We start from the raw sequence: 24,003 nt of genomic DNA, 5'->3' as shown, positions 1-24,003 counted from the left end.
TCATCAAACATAGCGTCTTTCTGGGCCCTACTTCCATCCTTTCCAAATTTAAAATATATATATATATATATATATATTTTAAAAGCTAACTAACTTTGTAACTCCAGGCAACTGTCTAGCCCCGGTTTCTTTGTCTAAACTAGGTCGATAACCCTGTAAGTTAGGGTTTTCTAGTGATTCAGGGCAAACACTCTAAAATGCAGTAGTTTTGCACATAAATGTGGAAATGGCATTACATTCATTCTGATTTGTAGCGTCCAAGCCAGAAATCTTTTCCTGCAATTGGAATCCATGTTCAGCTGTTGTAATCGCAGTTGAAACACTATCACTACATCCTGTCAGAATATAGAACCTAAATTCTTACTGCATATTTGTGGATTACCGTTTGATTCTTCTGTTAAAATTGTGACTAAATGTAATTTTTTTTTTTTTTTTGAGATGGAGTCTCATTCTGTTGCCTAGTGCAGTGGCATGATCTTGGCTCACTGCAACCTCCACCTCCCAGGTTCAAGCGAGTCTCCTGACTCAGCCTCCAGAGTAGCTAGGATTACAGGCATGCGCCACCATATCCGACTAATACTTATACTTTTAGTAGAAACGATGTTTCACTGTGTTGGCTAGGCTGGTCTCGAACTCCTGACCTCAGGCAATCTGCCTGCCTCAGCCTCCCAAAGTGCTGGGAATACAGGCGTGAGCCACCACCCTCAGCCGTAATTATAATTTTTAAAAAATATAATTTAAAAAAAGGCTGTTACTCTATTGTGGCTCAGAGAACATTAATATATTTAAAGAACACTCCATGCATGTGTGTTTTCAAAGATTCATATAGCTTTTCCAGCAGGTAATGTTGCTCCTTTACAATTGTTGCCAAAAAGTCAGTATTGCTCTGTAAGTTTCCCAAGGCTGACTGCCTGCTCCCTTTGGGTCAATGACATGTCTCTTTTTGTTTATTAACATTGCAATGTATTATAATTTAAAATGTTTAACAGTCAGCATTTGTTAGAGTACAGCATGCTACTTGTAGTGATTTAGAAATGTAATTAAAGGGAGGTTATGGGTTTTAGTGGTTTTTTTCCTCTAACTGTAACCTTTTCTTAGGTACACTGATGCTGAAGTACTATGAGCCTTCAGAACTTGTGGAGAGACTACAAAGTTTTGGTTGTTATGGTCCCTTTAGTTGGGCTCATACATTTGGGGTGGTACAGAATCAAAAGCAGCCCTGTTTTCCAAATACCTAAAAACGACGACATTCCTGAGCAAGATAGTCTGGGACTTTCAAATCTTCAGAAGAGCCAAATCCAGGGGAAGTAGCAGGCTTGCAATCTTCAGGTAAGTTCCATTTAATCTGGTTGGTTAATCATATGGCACATTCCAACAATGGGAAACTCAATCTTTTAGATCTCTGGCAAGGAAAAGCCTAAATTGGTACGTTACCTGTTGTTTTTATTATGACCCACTGGCAAAATACTATTCTGCAGTTGTTTCTAGAAAAGTTCATTGTGCAGAGACATTTGACACTTGCCTGGCAGTCAATTGAATGCAAAGGGAAAGAGCACTTTTGCTAGCAGCATCACCAGGATCATGAATGTGTGCAAAGGAGCCCCTGACTCCTTACCATTACATATCACAAAAGTCCAAATTTATACAAGATTATTTTCTTCTATTAGTGTTCTTTTTTTTTAACAATACAAAACTAATTGTATTCATTTCTTAACATCAACTATTTTAGCTTGACCATAATTTGTTACTTTTGAGAGTCACTGAAATAAAGAGGATGAAGTTATATAATTTAGGTCTATAGTCCCTTATCCATAATTCCAAAATTCAAAAAGTTCTCAAAACCAAAACATTTTATCCTCACTCCTTTGGCAGCAAAACTTGATCTTAACTGACATGAGGCAATTTGCAGTGCAGTTGTCTCGCTTTATCCGCAGTTTGGCTTTCTGCAGTTTCAGTTACCTGCAGTCAACCCTAGTCTGAAAATATTAAATAGAAAATTCCAGAAATAAACAATTCATAAATTTTAAATTATGCACCTTTCTGAGTAGCATGATGAAATCCTGGGATATTCTACTTCATCCATGCAGGATGTGAGTCATTCCCTTGTCTGTCTGCCTGCTCATTAGTCACTTAGCAGCACTCTGGGTTAGATCAACTGTGGTGGTATCTCTGCGCTTATGTTCAGGTAACCGTTACTTTACTTCACAATGTACCCAAAGCACAAGAGTATTGTGCCTAATTTATAAATTGAACTTTATCATAGGTATGTATGTACAAGAAGAAAACATAGTATATATAGGGTTTAGTGCTATATGTAGTTTCAGGCATCCACTGGGTGGTCTTGGAACATATCCCTCATAGATAAATGGGGGAGGCCACTGTTTTTATTCCACTTAATATGAAAATTGAGTTTCACTGCAGAAATTTTATTGGCATTTGTCACGTTTGATTTACTATAATATAGCGTTATACTATATTATGATTATATTGATTACGGATGTTACATACACTATATTGTATTTATAAAATCTAAGAAATTCTGAATTATGAAACTCATCTGGCCCAAGGAGTTTCAGATAAAGAACTGTGACCCTGTAATTGTAAAGCATTTTCTATTGTAATTTACTTTTTAACCTTGAGGTGAATAATATGCTCTAAGTTTTGTTATAAGATAGATGAGTGTAAGGTTCTGCTCTTTATGGAAGAAGAACCTCAGTAAGATTTTCCTTATTTATAAGCCTTGGTCTGAGATTTTGACTTTTGGTATAATTACTGCTTTCAACAATATTTTAAATCAAGATTTTACTTTTAAATGTTCATAAGCAGAAGTGGAAGAGCATAGCTTAATATATTAGACAATTATTAAATATAAAAGCCAGGTAGTAACATAGAAGCTTAACAACTTAAAAGAGTAACTTTAGGACATTCTATATAAAATTTGTATTTATAGGAAGAGTTTTAATATATATAAGCAGGGAGTTAGAGAATTTATTAGGTGCTGGATTTTTATATATATAGTCTTTCAGACTAGTAAGACCATTATATTATGTATGTATATTGTACTTATGACAAGAAGTAAAGAACAAAAAGATGTCTTAACAGTTTGGAGGCCAGGTATGGCCAAACTTCGGAGGAAGAAAATTAAGTAGTTTCTTCTCATGCAAAAAGAAATACTCTTGGAGGAAAAATAGAGCTGAGAAAAGAATCTCTAAAATGTTAGGTGAATGTAGTAAGAGATTTTAGATGCCAGTGCAGCGATAGTTAAAAGTTTTAGAGGCTAACATTTCCAGTCAAGCAAGCAGAAGCAGATATTTAAACAGGCTTTTAGTAAGCAAAAGTTAGAGCCGGATTTAGAGTAAGTTAAACACAAATTCTGAATATTTGAAGTACATCAAAAGAATGCATTTATTTGTCTCTTATTTTCTATTCTTATTTTCATTATGGAAAATTACATACATGCCTCAAGATAAAGAGAGGATACTATATTGAGCCCTCAAGTATCCATCAACTGGCTTTAATAGTTAATGGCCTTTTGCCACAACCAGCTTTAATAGTTAAGGGCATTTCGCCACAACCAGCTTTAATAGTTAACAGCGTTTTGCCAGTCTTCTTTTATCCATCTTTTCCTCTGTTTTTTGAACTGCTAGAATATTTTAAATCAAATCTTAAGCTCCACTATGTAGTCCTTTAGTATGTGTCTTTAACAGTAAGAATAAACACGCATACACAAACACATTTGCATTATCACCTAGAAAAACTTAACAGTGACTCTTTACCTACAATTTGATACCCAAGGCCATGTTTATATTTCTGAATTTGTCTATAAAACTCTTTTCAGGTGGTTTGTTGGAATCAGGATCCAAACAAGGTCTACGTATTGCATTTGATAGATAATATCTCTTTTCAATTCCCCTCCTAAATCTGCCTTTTAAAAAATTTCCCACATTCTCAGTTTGGCTGATTGCTTCCTCATCTTGTCATTTAACAATTTCCTGTTTCTCTCCCCTATTTCCTGTAATCTCGTAATTATATCAAGAGGCTACTTTCATTTGTTTTTTTAATTTAGTTTTTGAACAAGAATACTTCGTGGATGGTACTGTGGAATAGATCCTAGGTAATCATGTTGTTTCATATATATTGTCTGATCCACTTTTGATGATGATGTTGATTTTTTTTTTTAGAGAGAAGGGTCTTGATTTGTCACCCAGGCTACAGTGCAGTAGCATATCATAGCTCACTGCAGCCTCAAACTCTTGGGCACAGGCCTTGATTTGTCACCCAGGCTACAGTGCAGTAGCATATCATAGCTCACTGCAGCCTCAAACTCTTGGGCACAGGCCATCCTCCAGCCTCAGCATCCCAAGTAGCTGGGACTGTAAGCATCCGCCACCACACCTGGCTAAGTTCTAAAATATTTTTAGAACCAGGGTCTTGCTGTGTTGCCCAGGCTGGTCTCAAATTTCTGGCCTCAAGCAATCCTCCTGCCTTGGCCTCCCAAAGTGATGGGATTACAGGCAAGAGCCACTGCGTCTAGCCAGTGTTGCTAAGACTAACAGGCAAGTTAGCAGTGTTTCTTTCCATTATAAAGTTCCCCTTTGATTTTTTTTTTTTTTTTTTTTTTTTAAGATGGAGTCTCACTCTGTCACCCAGGCTGCAGTTGGGTGATGTCGGCTCACTGCAACCTCTGCCTTCTGGGTTGAAGTGATTCTCCTGCTTCAACCTCCCGAGTAACTGGGATTACAGGCACCCACCACCACACCTGACTAGTTTTTTGTATTTTTTTAGTAGAGACAGGGTTTCACCATGTTGGCCAGGTGATCTTTTACTTAATAATTATTAGCGACTATTCATTATCATTGCTGTAACCTAGAAATTGGCAAACTTTTTTTCTATAAAAGATCAGATAGTAAATATTTTAGGCTTTGCAGATCATATAGTGTCTATACCAACCCTTCAGCTTTCTGTTGTAGTGTAAAAGCACTCATACACAGTACACAAATTAATGAGCATGGCTGCTTTCCAATAAAACTTCATTTACAAAAACAGGCAGCAGTCTGGATATGGTCCATAGGCTTAATTTACCAACCACCATATATGGGTCTAATGCACTATTTCATTAGGGGTTGCCAAATGATGCTGCTCAAATTCTATCATTCCTTCTCCATTTATTAGCTGGAACAACTTTCCATCGTCAACTATTCAGTTACCCCAAAATGCATTTATACAAGGAAAGCAAGATTAATGTTTTATCCCTGTAATTCCCTTTATTGGTTTTTATAATAATGAGTGCTCAAGCCACTTAGGGTTTTTGTTTTTGGTGTTAGTACGAACCTGTGGGTTTGCATTTATTTCAGTTATATGAATCTGTTGCAGTCGCCATGTTTTTTTTTAATGCTAAAGTTGTCCCATTTTGGATCCTTTCCAAGTTGACTCCTGTTGTTGTTTTTCCTTTGTCCTTGTGATATGACCCACGTAGTCTTTAATAACATCCTTACTTTTTGGCAGAAAAGGACCCCAGCTTACCTTGTGTATTTCTTACCTCATACCTATAATCATTCTTTTTGCCAAAGAACTCCATTTGCTTTTAGGAAAAACTTTTACCTGTTTGTATTTTGTTTAAATCATATTTTATAGTGCACCTCTTAATTTAGAAGAAGTCATGCAAGTTTTACTGTTATTTTAATTAAGTTATCCATCACTGCAACAACAACAACAAAAACCCATCTGCCAAGCCCGTGCATCCAAGAATAGTCAGGACCATTCGTCTGATGGTAACTCTTGGAATTATGGAGCACCTTGTTTAGGAAGAAAGAGTTTTAATAGAGCTGAACTGATACTTCCAAACATGTTCTATAAACCAGCCCCAGTGGTTTGGTTTTTTTTTCTCTTTTCTCTTTCTTGTACCTTCTTTCGTTCAGGTCTAGACCTGTGACCACAGATCAGCAAGTTTTGGCATCTTTAAAATGATTTGGGAGTCACTACCACTTTCAGTGATTTCTTTGTCATTTTAATGAAATACTAGCCAAAAGATGTGTGTACTTGTCTCACTACTGTAAGACTGACAGAGGTGCCAACATGGCATTCTGTTTTTGAAAAGTTACATGACACTATTAAGTATTGAAAATGTTCTAACTAGAAAAACGATTTTCTTAATCATAGTTTTTATTGTGGGGTGTGTATGTAAGTTTTAACGTGCAAATTAACATATAGAAGTCACTTTATGAGGTTTCATTTAAATGTATTTCTCAGATTTTGCTGAATCTGTAATAGCCATTGAGATATTTAAGTACCTTGGCTGTTCCTGGCATCAATAAACAGATTTTTCTTTCCCTCCTCATGCCATACAAAAGTTGACAATAGCTTTATCACCACAGGAAGAAAGCTGACCATCATTGCCCTTTATTTGGGCCCAGTTGCCATGGTTACAGCCCTTTAGCTAAATTGGGAATGGTAACCAAAATAACATTTGCATAACATTCCCTTGTTCTGCCCACCTCTTTGCACATCTTCAAATCAAGGTTTTGGTCTGATCACCATACTATGCTGTAGCCTACTTTTAGAAAGTACTTTAGCTAAATAGATTTGTTTCATTTATGCTAAATGCTCTCCTGGACACTACCGTACTCAGCATATTCCTGGAAATACTAACGAATAATATACCTTTAAAACACCCGGCCTCAACAGATAAGATCTATGATCTAACGTTTTTATTCTTTTCACACATTATTATTAATGTGTCAGGAATTTATGCCTCAAGGCACACTTTTTTTTTAGCAAGGACACTACCTTGTTAAGGAAACTAGAATTGTATTTCTACATGTCCTTTTGATATATAACATTTTATGGTATTTAGACTTTGAAATTGAATTGCAACTCAAATCCTATTTTTATTGTTGTTGTTATCCAGCATATCCCTTGGTTTTTGCATGTACTGTCATTAACCAGTGCTTTGGGGAGGATCCGTTGACTAGGATTTCCAAAGCTGAAAATCATTGACTGATAACGTAAAATGATAGAAAATTAGCTCTGACTTTAGCCAGGTGTTTAAAACATGGTTTGTTTTTTGGTACAATGTGTTGTGCAGAATTATTCAGCTAAATATAGACTATACATTAGTGAGTTCCTGCAGTAGACATGCCAACAGCTATCTTGTTTTTATAATTATTTACAAACATGACTTGATATAAATGCACTTCTGTTCAAACCTAAAGTTTCCAAGCAAACCACAATTATAGATAAATACATAATATTAAATCTTCATGTTGGAGAATAAAGATATTTGGGACTTCTTTTAAGACTCAGAGACTTGCCGGGCACAGTGGCTCACGCTTGTAATCCCAGCACTTTGGGAGGCAGAGGTGGGCAGATCACCTGAGGTCAGGAGTTCGAGACCAACCTGACAAACATGGAGAAACCCCATCTCTACTAAAAGTACAAAATTAGCTGGGCATGGTGGCGCATGCCTGTAATCCCTGCCACTGAGGAGGGTGAGGCAGGAGAATTGCTTGAACCCAGGAGGCTGAGGTTGTGGTGAGCCAAGATCACGCCATTGCACTCCAGCCTGGGCAACAAGAGCGAAACTCCATCTCAAAAAAAAAAAAAAAAAAGGCTCAGAGACCTAATTCTCTGTTTTATATTGTAGCATTTCTCTCCTAGAAGCATGCCATATTCAAATAACTGTGCTGTAAGCTTTCTAGCCATGTTGTTGTGCCTTACAGAATCACTGGAATACAAGCACTTTTTCTTGTAGAGGGGATTTATTGAAGAATAAAGGAATTTTAAGTCAAAGTTGGTCTACCTTTCTCATTTTCTGGACGTTTGTGCCAGTTAGTAGTTCCTTTTTCTAAAAAGGCAGCAGAGCATTAGAATAAATTATTAAACTGCAGTCTACAAAATGCTTGGGAAGTATTTCTCTAAAATTTTTTTTTTATTATTTATTAGGTAAGAAGCAGCTTTGAATCTGAGCTTCATATCGAAAGAAGAGATGAAAAATACCAGTTGGATTAGAAAGAACTGGCTTCTTGTAGCTGGGATATCTTTCATAGGTGTCCATCTTGGAACATACTTTTTGCAGAGGTCTGCAAAGCAGTCTGTAAAATTTCAGTCTCAAAGCAAACAAAAGAGTATTGAAGAGTGAAGTAAAATAAATATTTGGAATTACAAATTTGTCATTAAATCATTCTATGCTGATTAGCTTCATAAACATTGAACTTTTTGATTTTATAGCCACAATGCTGCATATTCATACTTTAATTCCTAAAGAATAATTTTTAATGTTAAAACGTGATAATGCAATAAATAGAAAAATGTGGTTTACAAAATAAAAACGGTCTTCACTAGTTACCACCTGAAGTAAGATGTCTCGTTTGGAAGCTAAGAAGCCATCATTGTGTAAGAGTGAACCACTGACAACTGAGAGAGTCAGGACCACACTTTCTGTCTTGAAAAGAATTGTAACATCATGCTATGGCCCTTCAGGTAGGCTGAAGCAGCTGCACAATGGCTTTGGAGGTTACGTGTGTACAACCTCACAGTCCTCAGCTCTGCTCAGTCACCTTTTGGTCACACATCCCATTTTAAAGATCCTGACAACCTCCATACAGAATCATGTGTCAAGCTTCAGTGATTGTGGCTTATTCACAGCCATTCTTTGCTGCAACCTGATTGAAAATGTTCAGAGATTAGGCTTGACACCCACCACTGTCATTAGATTAAATAAACATCTTTTGAGTCTTTGCATCAGTTATCTCAAGTCTGAGACCTGTGGTTGTCGAATCCCAGTGGACTTTAGTAGTACTCACATCCTCCTTTGTTTGGTGCGTAGTATATTAACAAGTAAACCTGCCTGTATGCTCACCAGAAAGGAAACAGAGCATGTCAGTGCTTTGATCCTGAGAGCCTTTTTGCTTACAATTCCAGAAAATGCTGAAGGCCACATCATTTTAGGAAAGAGTTTAATTGTACCTTTAAAAGGTCAAAGAGTTATAGATTCCACTGTATTACCTGGGATACTCATTGAAATGTCAGAAGTTCAATTAATGAGGCTATTACCTATCAAAAAATCAACTGCCCTCAAGGTGGCACTCTTTTGTACAACTTTATCCGGAGACATTTCTGACACTGGAGAAGGAACTGTGGTGGTCAGTTATGGGGTTTCTCTTGAAAATGCAGTCTTGGACCAGCTGCTTAACCTAGGAAGGCAGCTAATCAGTGACCACGTAGATCTTGTCCTGTGCCAAAAAGTTATACATCCATCTTTGAAGCAGTTTCTCAATATGCATCGTATTATTGCCATAGACAGAATTGGAGTGACTCTGATGGAACCCCTGACTAAAATGACAGGTAAAAATCACTCTTGGCTTTTGCCTCTTACAGTTAATAAATCACACTTTCTTGAGCAGAGATATTTTTGGTTTGTGTCACTGTTAACATCTTGAAAAATTGACCCAGCATGTGTCAGTACCATTTCTGGCAGCAAAGTTTTCTGGAAAAGATCCTGTATTGTTCACATACTAAAAATGCAGTGATTATAGCCATTTTCTATGTATTTTCAGCCCCCTAATGTACTATATCATCTAACCCCCAAATATTTTACAGGTTATTGAGAAGTCTAACATCCCCATAATCCTAAGGTCTTTCATACTTTACACAAAATTCTTCAGCCTCAATTGACAAAACTTTTAAATCATGTTATATTTAGAAAGTAATTTTGTAACTAGAATGACCCTTTTTCTTCACTTTATCATAATTCCAACAAACTTCTGTACTTCTCCTTAAGTAGTTGTTTCTAATGGGAGGGGGATGTACATGTACCTATGTTTTACCTATATCAAAACTGTTCCCACCTGACCTTGAGAACCAAGATCATCTTTTACTTTCAGCACCTATTATAGGCCTGGCCCACTGTGGGTGTTCTAAAGTGTTTGTTGAATTGACCGAAATATATTTGGTAATATACAGAACTAAAATAGGCAAAAAATTCACTGTATTTTACAAACTCAGCAAATTAAAAGCAGATATAAGTACTGTTAGAGCCAAAGAAAAATGACAAGCTGAAGAGTTCCTGATTTGAGCTACTTTTCAGTATCCTTTAACTGCTTTGACAGTCTATCAGAAAGATGATCATTTAGTCTGCATTGTTTCCAATTTTTATAGACTTAAACCATTGTTAAAGTTTATTTAATAAAAGTCTTAGTATAAATTATCAAAAAGGAGCCCTATGTATGCCAAGTGTTGAATACATAATATCTCTGGGTTATTGCCCTACCTTGGTAAGACTCAAATGACTGTCAAAAGTAGAGTTTCTTAATAATGGAAATAATTCCTTGGAACTCATTGTTGGTATGGTAAGTCAGACTGATAGCCTTAAATATCTACTAGCTTTGCATGAATCTGGCAATTTCCAGCTTGTAAATACTGGGTCTTCCAGATTCATTTTTAAAATATGGGACACTTTAGCTGGGTGTGGTACATGCCTGTAGTCCCAGCTACCTGGGAAGTTGAGGCAGGAGGATTACTTGAGCCAAGGAGTTCAAGTCCAGCCTGGGCAACAAAGCAGGACTACATCTAAAAAAACAAAAAGGGCTGGGCAGTGGCTCATGCCTGTAATCCCAGCACTTTGGGAGGCCAAGGTGAGCGGATCACAAGGTCAGGAGATCGAGACCATCCTGGCCAACATGGTGAAACCCTATCTCTACTAAAAATACAAAAAAATTAGCTGGGCATGGTGGCCGCACTTGTAATCCCAGCTACTTGGGAGGCTGAGACAGGAGAATTGCTTGAACCCAGGAGGTGGAGGTTGCAGTGAACCGAGATTGCGCCACTGCACTCCAGCCTGGTGACAGCAAGATTCCCTATCAAAAAAAGAAGAAAAACCAAACATTTTCCCATAGAAACCATATTGTAACTGGGGGCTGGGTTTCCACACTAGCCCATAATATATACCTAAACATGGCATTAATAGCCATAGCTTTAGTCCTGGATCTTGGGAGCAGAGAGCTTTTGAGAAAAAAAGAAAAGAGGGGGAAAACTACCAGGCACATAGCACAGGTAAACTTTTAGGTAGATGAAGTATGTTTTTGGCCTTACCTATCTCCCCTGGTAATCTAAGTTAACATTACCTCATTTCAGGCCTTCAAACAAAATTCCTGTTTATTAATGATATAGATTGTGTAGTGGGTGTTACTGTGGATGGGTGCCACATGTGAAGCATATTGCAGCTTACAGAGGTTTTTGTTTGTTTGTTTTAAGGTGGAGTCTCACTCTATCGCCCAGGCTGGAGTGCAGTGGCGCAATCTCGGCTCACTGCAACCTCTGCCTCCTGGGTTCAAGCAATTCTGTCTCAGCCTCCCTAGTAGCTGGAACTACAGGCACACGCCACCATGCCTGGCTAGTTTTTTGTATTTTTAGTAGAGACAGGTTTCACCATATTGGTCAGGCTGGTCCTGAACTCCTGAGCTCAGGTGATCCACCCATCTCAGCCTCCCAAAGTACTGGGATTACAGGCATGACCACCACGCCCGGCCTGGAGCATTTTTAACATTTGACTTGGTTTGATTTATTTGTGAAGTATGCATTATTATCCCCACTTGCCTCTCATGTGAGGGAGGCAGAAAAGTTAAATGACATGAGTGACAGCATCCAGTGGCTGATAAGCAGTAGAGCCGGTCTTCTCATGCAGAATCTGTTGTTCCCACCATGTGAAAGAAATTATACTATAAGATTTTGGGTTTTTTACTTAGATCACTTTTTTAAAGTATTCGTTATTCTTGAGTATTTCAGAAGTAAACAATATTCAAATAAGTGAAATTGTTTAGTGATTATATTCTATAAATTTTTTGAGATGGAAGTGTTTTTAGACATTTTAGCTTTTTTTTTTTTTTTTTTTTTTGAGACAAAGTCTCGCTCTGTTGCCCAGGCTAGAGTGCAGTGGCGTAATCTCAGCTCACTGCTCACTGCAACCTCTGCCCCCCAGGTTCAAGCGATTCTCCTGCCTCAGCCTCCCAAGCAGCTGGGATTACAAGCACCTGCCACCACGCCCGGCTAGTTTTTGTATTTTTAGTAGAGATGGGGTTTCACCATGTTGGCCAGGCTGGTCTCGAACTCCTGACCTTAGGCGATGCCCGCCTCAGCCTCCTAAAATGCTGGGATTATAGGCATGAGCCACTACACCCAGCTGACATTTTAGACTTTCAAACTAAACCCCATTAGTTTGAAAGAAACCATCTCTTAAAGGTGAGTCTGAAAGAAAAGGAAACTAGCTGAAAGGGGTGAACGGCTCAGAATTATAGCTTTAGACTTTAGTATTGTTTCTTGTAGGAGTTTGATGTAGGTTTCTTTTCTTACATAACTTCCATTACATTTGGAGATTTGGAAAATTCAAGTCACCCTAACTTCTTTATTCATATTTTTACTTGTGGTTTATAAAACTTCACTATTTTACATGTGCAGGTAGGAGGACAAAATACTTAATATATCAAATAATAGCAGTGAAATAAGCATGTCACTTTATTTTGGCATAATTCAGTTAGCTATTTTATAAATAGTTGCCAGACAAAAAAATAATTCTTACATATTCACTATGTAGCATCCCAAAGGAATTCAACTACACAACTATTTGGATAGCAGCATTTATTTTAAATTGAAAATAATAATGCCTTTAAAAAAAATAGCCTGTCACATCACCCTTAATCCAAATTAGTGAAGTTCTTAATTTGGGGTCTCTAAACCCCGAATGGGCTTTGAGGGTTTTCTGAATTCCTTGAAAATGTATGCAAAATTGTATGTGCCCTTTTCTGGGAAGACAGTACAAAATGACTTCTAAAAGATTTTCAAAGAGATCTGAAACAAAAATAACTTCTACTTTACTTTATTTGTATATCATTTTAATAGCAGAATATAACTTAGCAATTTAGGAAGATTCATCTTATTTATCCTGTATTTCATATTTTAAATTATATGCTTGTGGGGCTTTTATGTTGGCTAGGAATAAATATACTTTTAAATGGTTGTTTGCTCCACTTTTGCTTATACATCTTGTATTTTCTAATCTTTAAAAAATAGGAACACAGCCTATTGGATCCCTAGGCTCAATATGTCCTAATAGTTATGGAAGTGTGAAAGATGTGTGCACTGCAAAATTTGGCTCCAAACATTTTTTTCATCTTATTCCTAATGAAGCAACAATCTGCAGCTTGCTTCTCTGCAACAGAAATGACACTGCCTGGGATGAGCTGAAGGTAGGTAATGAACTTTGAATTCCATATGCAGGGGCTGAGGGAGGAATTAGTCACTCAATAGTTATTATGATTTTTTTTTCGTAGCTTCCCTAGGTAGTATAGAAAGCAAAAATTAAAATGATTGATGCAAAGTCACAAGTAAGCTAATTTAAATGCCTGTGGCATTATAATAAATTTGGCATGTGTTGCCATTTATTATTTCTACTATTTACTAGAAACCTAAAAGGCCCTTGACATGTGAACTTTTCTAAGAAATTAACTTGAATTGTGTAGTCTTTGATGGTAATGTGTATGAATAATTCACTTGGAAAAATGAGTTCCCCAGTCAATACCCATCATCCACTTCCTAGCAGAGTTTCCTGTTCTCTGCCAGCAATAATACATGCAACTTTTATACAAGGGAAATGATAATCTATGGGATTGGTCACAAGTTTTAAAGATTCATGTATGCTCAAGGATATATCCTTAGTAGATGTTAAAGGTCTGTGTGATTTTTTATTTATTATTGCTGGGATGTAACTGTATTATTTCCAAATCCATTCAAAATAAATTTATTATTTAGACTGAAATAATTTTTTTTAGTGGAAGTGCCAGCAAACCTTGTTGACCCAGATATTTTGAGGCCATATATTCATCTCAATTTGAAGAGCTAAGTGTATATGAAAGAAAATACTAATCTGGCTCCGTGAAAACAAACTTCTGACTGAAGTATCTTCCCTTAATCTCTAAACCTTCCTATTCAGAATGTATTAATCACATGACAACCTTGGCACGACACAAGTTTTGTTCTTTTGTAATTAAAATCACACTCTCTGTATTCACTATGATGCTTTGAGAGCATGATTTTTTGTGTGTGTATATGATGTGAACGTCTGATTCTGATGATTTGGGTTTTTTCTTAGCTCACGTGTCAGACGGCACTGCATGTCCTGCAGTTAACACTCAAGGAACCATGGGCTTTGTTGGGAGGTGGCTGTACTGAAACTCATTTGGCTGCATATATCAGACACAAGGTATGTAAGATAATCCTCTTTGGATTACCTGAATTCTCAGCAACTTTTGTTTTCTGAGATAATAAGCCAAAATCATAATAACCTATAGTCTTTTTGTTTGTTTGTTAGTTTTAACTTTTAGGTTCAGGGGTGCATGTATAGGTTTGTTATATAGGTAAACTTGTAGCCTTTAACACTGAATTTTTCAGTAGTCTAAATAAAATACATAATCAAAAACACTTGAGGAAAATAACAAGGTAAATATAAGGTAATATCCTTATTACAATGATTATTATAAAAATATTTTAGCAAGCGATCACGTTCTTTGAGTATTGTCTACATGTTCTTCATGTTGAAGCTAGCATTCTGTTATTGGGAGTTCTCTTAGAGATCTCAACTGCTGCAATACAGTAATAATTGATGTTCACAAACAAAAGGGCCAAGTTTCTACAGAATACTTCAGTATCTTCTAGAGCATCAAGAAAAGTTTCATTTATTTAAGCAGTTCACATATTAGATTCTATTATAATTTTAAAATTAGTATTTACGTATGTTATTTATTAATTATACTAAATAGAATTTTTTGATTAGTCTAGGAAACTCCATTTCCTGACAGCTCTCAGATAAGTTTAGTGCATTGTTGTTCTGATTATTTCATAAGTACTGGCCTACTTTGTTTGAAAATGGATAGAAAAAGGTATAGGTGTTTTCCAGATATTAGCAATCGATTCATTGGGTAAACATGCCCTGTCCTTCCCCAAATAACTTAGAATCTCTTTGAAGATAAAGCACATTCATGAAAAGTTATCAGAATATACATTATGGAAAACAAAATTTGTGCCAATCTATTGGTGCTGAATGGACAATAATGTATTCTGAAATGGAATTGAGTAAACTAGAGAAAGTTTTTTAGAGGAAGGAGGTGTCTTGAGTAGGAAAGTAGTCACTGTTTTTAAGCAGTTAAGATATGGATTTTTTAACCCATCATTCAGTTATTAGTTTGCTAATACAGACATGTTGCTTAACAAAGATATATTCTGAGAAATGCATCATTAGGCAATATTGTTGTGCAAACAATATAGAGTGTACTTGCACAAACCTACATGGTAGAGCCTACCACACTCCTAAGCTATGTGGTATAGCCTATGGCTCCTAGGCTACAAACCCTTACAGCATATTACTGTACTGAATACTGTAGGTAATTGTAACACAATGGTATTTGTGTATCTAAACATATCAAAACACAGAAAAGGTTGGTAAAAATATGGCCTTATAATCTTACGGGACCACTGTTGTATATGCGGTCTGTCATTGACTGAAGTGTTGGTATGTGGTGCATGGCTATATATTAATTTTTCTTTTTATCATGGAATTTCTAGGATAAACATTTTTAAATAGTGGAACCAGAAGACTGTTTAAGGTCTTATTACCTTTTCATTAATTTAAAGAGAAGAATATTCATTTTTAAAACATTGATATGAAAATTTACATCATGATTTCCAAATAAAAATATGTGCATTCCCATTTTAAGCAAATCTCAAACATTTTGCAGAGATAAATAAGTACTCTATTTGGGACATCAGTCTTCAGGAACTTCCTCCTGTGTGCAGAAAAACCTGTAATACATGTATTATGCCTAGTCCTTCATGTATTAAGGAGGCACTACCAAGCCTCATTCAGAATAAGCTGATGGTGGGGTTATTCTGATTCACTCATTCTGGTAACCTGACTGGTAGTATATACATTTTTAATACATTTTTACTATAACCAACCTAGTTAAGGGTTTGCAACCCGGCCGGCTGACCCATACAAGCCCATTAGCATTGTGCCAGACCCCAAATTAAATGAAAGTAAGTAATTACTTTAGGAATAAGATTTTGATTTCAGTATCTTATTTTTCTGAAACATTTTATATTAATTGCTTTGTATGTGTTTTCAATGTTTTTATTACTCTTTAGACTCACAACGACCCAGAAAGCATTCTCAAAGATGATGAATGTACTCAAACAGAACTTCAATTAATTGCTGAAGCATTTTGCAGTGCCCTAGAATCTGTTGTTGGCTCTTTAGAACATGATGGAGGTGACATTCTCACTGACATGAAGTATGGACACCTTTGGTCAGTTCAGGCAGATTCTCCCTGTGTTGCTAACTGGCCAGATTTGCTTTCACAGTGTGGCTGTGGATTATACAATAGCCAGGAAGAACTCAACTGGTCTTTCTTAAGAAGCACACGTCATCCATTTGTGCCACAAAGCTGCCTTCCACATGAAGCTGTGGGCTCAGCCAGCAACCTGATCTTGGACTGTTTGACTGCAAAGCTTAGTGGCCTACAGGTGGCTATAGAGACAGCCAATTTGATTTTGGATCTTTCATATGTTATTGAAGATAAAAACTAAGAGAATAGCATGTTCGTATTACAAGAGAAACAAATAAACTAGTCTGTTGGCAATTGAGAAAAATTGTGAGTGTATTTGTTTTCTCCCAAAGCCCTGTTCTACATATTTGGACAAATGACTCATAAAATTATAGATACACTTATTTAGGAAAAAAGGTGATTCGTGAATGGAAATGCCATGAAACAATAAAAATATGAAGCATTATTTATTTAAAAATATTATAGTTATCTTAGGGATTCTATAGTGGCTGCTGTACATTGTTCTAAATTTTTGTTATGTCGGCATCATTTTGAGAGCAAACAAATAAAAAAGACTGCTAATCCATGCTCTAGTTTGGATATACATATATTAGATATTTTCCAGTTAGCAGTAATTACATATGCTTAAAGTATAAAACTAGATCTCAAAGTGTCACAAAACATTCAGTATATATTGCTCAATCAAAAGAAGTATTCAAACTGCACATTTAGTAAAATTTCACTTTTCTCCATGCCCTTTATCTCAAGCTATATTCTTCAGTGGTTAGGTAATTGAGTAGAACCTGGTTTGCCTGCAATTTCTAGTTTATATCACAACTCCACATTTTTGTTATTTTGGGGAAATGTTTGCTTTTGGGGGGAAAAAGTAGATTTATATAGTAACCAAGGCTAAAGCAACATTGTAATGTCTTCATTTTTAAAGCGGGAAGAAGGACTGGTTTGTTTTACACTGGGGTTTCTCAACCTTGGCATTATTGACATTCTGGGCCCCATAATTCTTTGTTGTACGGAGGCTGCCCTGTGCATTACAGCTTATTTAGCAGCATCCCTGGCCTCTGCACACTAGATGCCAGTAGCACTCTCCTGTTGTGACAACCAAAAATGTTTCCAGACATTGCCGAATGTCCCCCGAAGAGCAAAACTGTTGTTGGTTGAGAACCATAGACTGATAGAAAAAGGAAGGACAATAAGGAGTATTCTAGCAGGACTTCAGAAAGCAGCATAAAGGAAGGGGAAGTTATTTCTCTAGTCAATAGTATGAAAAAGAAAGTAGAAAATCTTCCATGTTCAAAGTAGAGACATTATGTTTCACCAAGGGATGTAGTTTGAATTTTATGCAAATATAAGATGTATTGATAAATTGAAGAAGAAATATAGAAGGCAGCCACATGAATAAGCATGGAGCTATAACAAATGTTGTATTAAACTTTAGGAAAATATTTTGGAAATTTTTGGGAAACAAACCAACCTAATAGTCAATGATCAGATCTATAGCCATGATAAAGAGAAATAGAATTGTTAAACAATTTCCTCTGATATTCTTGTAATCAAAAAGAATTTTTACTCTGAGCCAAAGGAAAAAACTAGCAATACAAGCAGCAATGCCATCCATATATGTTAGATATCAGCCCCACCTGAAGTCTCATAAAATATTTATCAAAAGTTTTACTCCTTTTATTATTAGAATCAAATAGAAGGGCAGTGTGGTAGGCAGCCTCTAAGGTGGCCCCACCTCCTAGTTTCAGACCTTGCATAATTTCCTCCCCTTGAGCATGGGCTAGACTTAGTGACTCCTTTATGTCTCCCGTTTCCCAGCTTTGTGGACAGAATGTTATGGTGATGGTTATGGTTATGCCTTATCCATAATTTTATGCTGTGAGTAGAAGGCAGATAACTTTTCTCTAGTTTCATGGGTCTACAGATGGAAAGCAACTGTGTTCCAGGAACTGTACTTGAAGAACTACCTCCTAAGGAAGCCTGGGGTGATTCCAGGTATGATATCACCCTGACTTGATTCCAATTATGAGATTCTGAACTTTGAGCTGATGTTGTAATGCAAAAGTGAAACTTTTGAGGATCTGAGGAGTAGGGGGGACGTATTTTGCATGTGGTAGGCAGCCTCTAAGATGGTTCCCAATAATCTCACTTCCTGGCAGTTCACTCTCTGGGTGTAGGTGGGACCTAGTGACTAGCTTCTAATGAATAGAATACAGCAGAAGGGACAGGATGTCACTTCTGATATTTGGTGGTAAAAAGATGAGTTTGTCTCTTGATGCCTTCTCTCTCAGTGGAAGCCAGCTGTCATGTTGGGAACTGCCCCCTGGGGAGGCCCACATAGCAAGGGTTGAGGGAGGCTTCTAGCCAACAGCTCAAAAGGAACTGAATCGTACCAATAACCACAAGAGTGAATTTGGAAGCAGGTTCTCCCCAGTGGAACCTTGAGTTGAGTATAGCCCTGCCACTGGAGCCACACGAGAGACCCTGAAGCAAAAAAGCCAGCTAAGCTACTCCCAGGTTGGTTCCTAACCCACAAAATCTGTGAGATAATAAATGTTGTTTTAAGTCAAATTTGGGATGTACTTTCTTATACAGCAATAGCTATCTAATAAAGGCAGGAGGAAAAGCTTATTTGTAATAAATTATTTACTGAAAACTTGGTCACATAAATGGAAAAAAGCATTCTTGATGCCATGCCTTTGCATTTTTATCATCACCCCAACCTAAAAGAAGGGTTCTTTATCACATGTGTTTACAATGTGTCACATAGGAGTTGGGTATTGTCCTGGTTCTCCTTGCCCTTATCCTGCATTTTTTCAAGTTCATCCAAGAAGGGGTGACACAGCGAACCTCTCCAATTGATCTTATAGATGAGGGGCTTCTACTTTTCACGATAGCCACTCTTTAAATTCTATCATTTTTAGCTTTGCCATACAATTCGATTACATTCCTTGGTGAAACATCAATGCTCTTATTTTGAATATATCACGAATTCATTAAAATATATTTATAAATACCTCTGTGTTTCCTAAAGTTATAATAATCCCTAGCAGAAAACACTGGAAATAGAAAAAAAGAAAAAAAAAAAAACCTTCCTCTATAGTTCAAGAAAATTAGCATTCAAACTTAGATGATAAAACATGAAATGAAAATTCTTGATGAAAATAATTTTAGAGGAGTTCCTTTTGGCAGAAATAAATGATAAGTAAAAATAGCAACTAAGGTAAGCCTCAGGCAGTGTTTTGTGACTTAAAGTAAGATTGAGGTCTGAATATTGCATTATGAAGTACCTCAGGAGAGAGAATGGGAAACCGTGATAGCTGTGGAAAAGGAAAGGGAGAGTGTGCAGAAGAAAATGAAGTCAGTGACAGCTGCTCAGTAGTTTTGTGGGACTCTCAGGACATGTAACATTAAACATTATTGAACCATAGGAGTCCAACAGAATTATCATCTTATTAATCAAAAGGCATTAGGATTTTAGCAGCAAGGAAAAAAGTGGAGAGCTACAGCAAATAAAGGAAACTTTTAATCAAATACTTATTTGGTCTTATGGATATCCTACTCTTTAATTCTTCCATTTGTACCATATTAGAGAGTCTTTATATGTTAGACATTGTAAATCAACTGTTAGACTGAAGCACTTTATGTAAGTGAAGTATTTTACACAAGATATTTAAACTATATCACATTAATATCTTTTATTATAGGTATCCTTGAACTCATTTGGTTTGTATTATCAAAGCTACTTAGGCATTTACATTGTAGACAAGAAATTTTAAGTAACCATAAATCAGCCATTGTACTATGTATTTTCATATTGTTGTTCATATTGTTGAGCAGTTCTTTGGATAACTTCAAAATAAAATACTGTTGTTTACAATCACATACATTATGCAGGTTATTTAAAATTATCATGTAAAAAATCAATGCAGGCCTTGACAAAACATACAATTAGTTAGGTTATTCCTTCCTGATAATCTTTGGGGAATAGTCAAAGAGACAAAACATCTCCTACAAGGCCCTGTTTCAGCTGTCTAAATAAAGCTATCTCTTAATCTGAAGGAAAAGTCAATTTTGAATATCTGATATCTTTATAACTTTTTTCATGTAGCTAAGTGCTTCCATTTAGTAACTATTGTATCCCACAATGGAAGTTTTTGCCAATCATCTACAGAATTTGAATTTAGATGCACCTAAACCCAATGTTAGCCTACTTTTGGATTATAAGTAGATTTATATGCTGCTTTACTAAGAATATAGTAATATTCATGAAAGAGAATGCAATCCCTGAAAACTATTCCTAAATGTAAGTGAAGCTGTTTGTTGGAGAGACGATTAGTCTTGGTGCACTAAAATCCATAGAATACTATATTACCTGTAATGAAGTGTGAATTTAGAGGGAAATAAAACAGCTTGACAATCTCCTATTAAAAATTCTCTTTGAAAAAATACTTATAATAAACATCTTATTTTAGCCATCTTGATTTTGTTTCTAGTATTGTGGTTTCATTTTGGGAAGTATTAATTGAGCCCTTTCTGTTTGCAGATAGGATAGTCAAGCGTATTTGGTGGTGAGAAGAGGAAAAAACAACACAGAAATTTGTTCACAGTCTCTGGCCTCAACAAGTTGATCATCTAGCCAGGGAGAATTTTTTTTTTTTTTTTTTTTTTTTGAGATGGAGTTTCGCTCTTGTTGCACAGGCTGGAGTGCAATGGCGCGATCTCAGCTCACTGCAACCTCCGCTTCCTGGGTTCAAGGATTCTCCTGCCTCCACCTCCCGAGTAGCTGGGATTACAGGCATGTGCCACCATGCCCGGCTAATTTTGTATTTTTAGTAGAGATGGAGTTTCTCCATGTTGGTCAGGCTGATCTCGAACTCCTGACCTCAGGTGATCCGCCCGCCTTGGCTTCCCAAAGTGCTGGGATTATAGGTGTGAGCCACTGCGCCTGGCCGAGATTTTTTTTTAATTGTTAATTTTATAAGTTAAACATGTTGTAATAGAAAACTGGGAAAATATGAATCAGACACACACAGACACACACACACTAAAGTCAAGTGTATTCCTGCTATCTTCAGAGATAATCACTGTTTACATTTTCTATGTATCTTTTCAGTTTGTTTTCTGCATGGATTTTTCCAAAAAGATGATCATACAGTATGTTCTGTTTTATAATCTATTCCTTTTACTTAATATGTCATGAGCATCATACACATATAGAATTCTACACATTCTGTTATTACATCATGTTTCTTTTAACTTTTATGGGTACCTAGTAGGTGTATATATTTATTGGGTATATAAGATATTTTGATGCAGGCATACAATGTGTAATAATCACATCAGGGTAAATGGAATATATTATATCATTTTTAATGCCTGAAGAAATTTTAGTTATAAAGATTATGCCATAATTTAGTTAATAAATTGGTATTAGTAAACCTTTGGGTTGTTTTCAAAATTTTTGTGTTAATATATGCAACAATGCAGTGAACATACTGTATATATTGTTTTCCCATATCCCTGATTATTTCTTCAGGATAAATAAATATAATTCAGATTTCTGGGTCCAAGTGTACTGGAAATGGAAAGACTACATATTATCTACCCCCAGTGATTTTTTAAAATATTAGTTTTAAAAGGAGAGTCCATTTTCAGTTACTAAATTGGCAAAGATAGTAACTATTGTTGGCAAAAGTTTAGGAAAAGGAGCACTTTCACACTGTGGTTGCGGTATATGGATGTGACAACTGGAGGACGATTATATAATAGATTGCCTTCCATTTCTAGTACACTAATCAAATGCTTCTGAAATGCCTTCCACATTTTCTATCAGTAAGTTTATCTTTCTCATATGCATTTTTATTTTTGTATTTATTTTCTCATATGCATCATTAAAGATATATACATATTCAGGTAATCTTTAGAGCAAATGCATAACCTCTCTTCATGGGCTGAACGTTCAGCCGCACATCCCCAAGCTAGACATTACGTCTTCTTAATGATCCAGTTTTGTACCCATCTGTTGACTTGTCACTCACAAGCAGCAGCAAAACACCTATGTGGTATGATGAATTCAAACAATAAACAAACTATTGCCCTTAAGTTTTTACTACCTTCAACTCTTATGGTGTCTATGAAATGGGGTGGTATATTAGTTTTTTAGGGCTGCCATAACAATTGCCACAAAAGTAGTGGCTTAAAATAACAGAAACTTATTCTCTCTGTTTTAGACACTAGAATTTTGTCATCAAAGTGTTGTTGGCAGGGCTATGCTCCCTCCGGAGGCTCTAGGGTTAATCATTCCTTACCTTCTCCAGCCTGTAGTAGCTGTCACCACTACAATCTGCCCTTGTATTCACATGGCCTTCCACCGCCCTCTCTGTGTGTCAAATATCCCTCTCCTTTCTCTTGCAAGGACACCAGTGATTGGATTTAGGGCCCACCCTAAATCCAGGATGATGTCATCTCAAGATCCTTAATTGCATTTGCAAAGACCCTGTTTCCAAATAAGGTCACATTCACAGGTAGCAGGACTTAGGTCTTTGGACATATCTTTTGGGGGGACATCATTCAACTCACCACAGATGGTAAAAAACTGCCAAGATGTAAATCCTTCTCCAGGGCTACAGATGCACAGAAAGCAAAATACAGTCATCCCTGGGAATTCTTGGGGCATTAGTTCCTGGACCTCCTTGGATATCAAATTCCTTAGGTAAAATGGCACAGTATTTGCATGTAACCTACACACATCCTCCTGTATACTTTAAATTATCTCTAGATTACTTATAATACCTAAAACAATGTAAATGCTATGTAAATAATTGTTACGCTGTATTTTTTATTTTCGTTATTTCAAATATTTCCCATCCACAGTTGGTTGAATCCACAGATGTGGAACCTGCCATATGGAAGGCCAACTGTGTGCCCAATGTGGACAGAAGGTACCAATGCCAGGTTTTACCACCAAGCTTATCAAATCATTTCTTAGTTTATTGTCGTTCTTTGATTATAATCGTCTTTTTTGGTAGGGTGCAGTCTCTTTTCTCTCTTTTTTTCCTTAAATTGTCCTAGACCTGACATTCTTCCCTACTCCCCTTTTCTACCTGCATCATCTTCATTCATTACATAGGTATATGTAATACCTAGTGCATTCTCCTGCACTAGGTATTACATATAAACTAGCTACTGGGGCTGGGCACAGTGGCTCATGCCCGTAATCCCAGCAGTTTGGGAGGCTGAAGCAGGTGGATCACTTGAGGTCAGGAGTTCAAGACCAGTCTGGCCAACATAGCAAAAACCTGTTTCTATGAAGAATACAGAAATTAGATGGGCATGGTGGTGTGCACCTGTAATCCCAGCTACTCAGGAGACTGAGACATAAGGATGACCTGAACCCGACAGGTGGAGGTTGCAGTGAGCCGATATTGTGCCACTACACTCCAGCCTGGGCAACAAGTGAGACTCTGTCTAAAAAACAAACAAAAACAGAAAAAATGACCTATTGGGCATTGAACCATATTTTCTCTATACTCAGATAATTTATATAAAGACATATGAAGAAAAATTTTGTACATGCTTTTGTAAAAGAAAAAAAAGATCATTTCATATAACTTTG

The 24,003-nt window shown here is 36.5% G+C and overlaps 3 protein-coding genes across 4 annotated transcripts in view; all 3 read left to right on the top strand.

The window, feature by feature from the left end:
• The window catches only part of MKKS (MKKS centrosomal shuttling protein), a 29,036-nt gene extending 12,344 nt beyond the window's left edge, over positions 1-16,692 (top strand). Inside the window, exons 2-6 of the mRNA XM_024352036.3 lie at positions 1,099-1,329; positions 7,942-9,342; positions 13,063-13,238; positions 14,141-14,251; positions 16,189-16,692. Coding sequence (XP_024207804.2) covers positions 8,358-9,342; positions 13,063-13,238; positions 14,141-14,251; positions 16,189-16,629 — 1,713 coding nt within the window. The 5' untranslated portion in view covers positions 1,099-1,329; positions 7,942-8,357 and the 3' untranslated portion in view covers positions 16,630-16,692. The remainder of the gene's footprint in view (positions 1-1,098; positions 1,330-7,941; positions 9,343-13,062; positions 13,239-14,140; positions 14,252-16,188) is intronic.
• LOC129388405 (uncharacterized) lies at positions 1,120-16,692 on the top strand. Of its 2 annotated transcripts, XM_063802676.1 has the most exons (5): positions 1,120-1,329; positions 7,942-9,342; positions 13,063-13,238; positions 14,141-14,251; positions 16,189-16,692. In XM_063802676.1, the coding sequence occupies exon 1, from the start codon at positions 1,120-1,122 to the stop codon at positions 1,309-1,311; it is 192 nt and encodes a 63-aa protein (XP_063658746.1). In that variant the 3' UTR covers positions 1,312-1,329; positions 7,942-9,342; positions 13,063-13,238; positions 14,141-14,251; positions 16,189-16,692. The 2 variants fall into 2 exon arrangements, with proteins under 2 accessions (XP_063658746.1, XP_063658747.1); XM_063802677.1 differs by lacking the exon at positions 7,942-9,342.
• LOC129388406 (uncharacterized) lies at positions 7,985-16,692 on the top strand. The gene is made up of 4 exons (XM_063802678.1): positions 7,985-9,342; positions 13,063-13,238; positions 14,141-14,251; positions 16,189-16,692. The coding sequence occupies exon 1, from the start codon at positions 7,985-7,987 to the stop codon at positions 8,135-8,137; it is 153 nt and encodes a 50-aa protein (XP_063658748.1). The 3' UTR covers positions 8,138-9,342; positions 13,063-13,238; positions 14,141-14,251; positions 16,189-16,692.
• Positions 16,693-24,003: the final 7,311 nt, after the last annotated feature.

This window comes from Pan troglodytes, chromosome 21 (assembly GCF_028858775.2).
Source record: "Pan troglodytes isolate AG18354 chromosome 21, NHGRI_mPanTro3-v2.0_pri, whole genome shotgun sequence".
NCBI classification, from domain to species: domain Eukaryota; kingdom Metazoa; phylum Chordata; class Mammalia; order Primates; family Hominidae; genus Pan; species Pan troglodytes.
Note: the sequence above shows the minus strand (reverse complement) of the source record. Positions and strands in the feature narration are given on the sequence as shown.

What these genes read in the sequence shown, in the direction of transcription:
- LOC129388405 (XM_063802677.1), top strand. Translation starts at nt 1,120, where the DNA reads ATGAGCCTTCAGAACTTGTGGAGAGACTACAAAGTTTTGGTTGTTATG.
- LOC129388406 (XM_063802678.1), top strand. Translation starts at nt 7,985, where the DNA reads ATGAAAAATACCAGTTGGATTAGAAAGAACTGGCTTCTTGTAGCTGGG.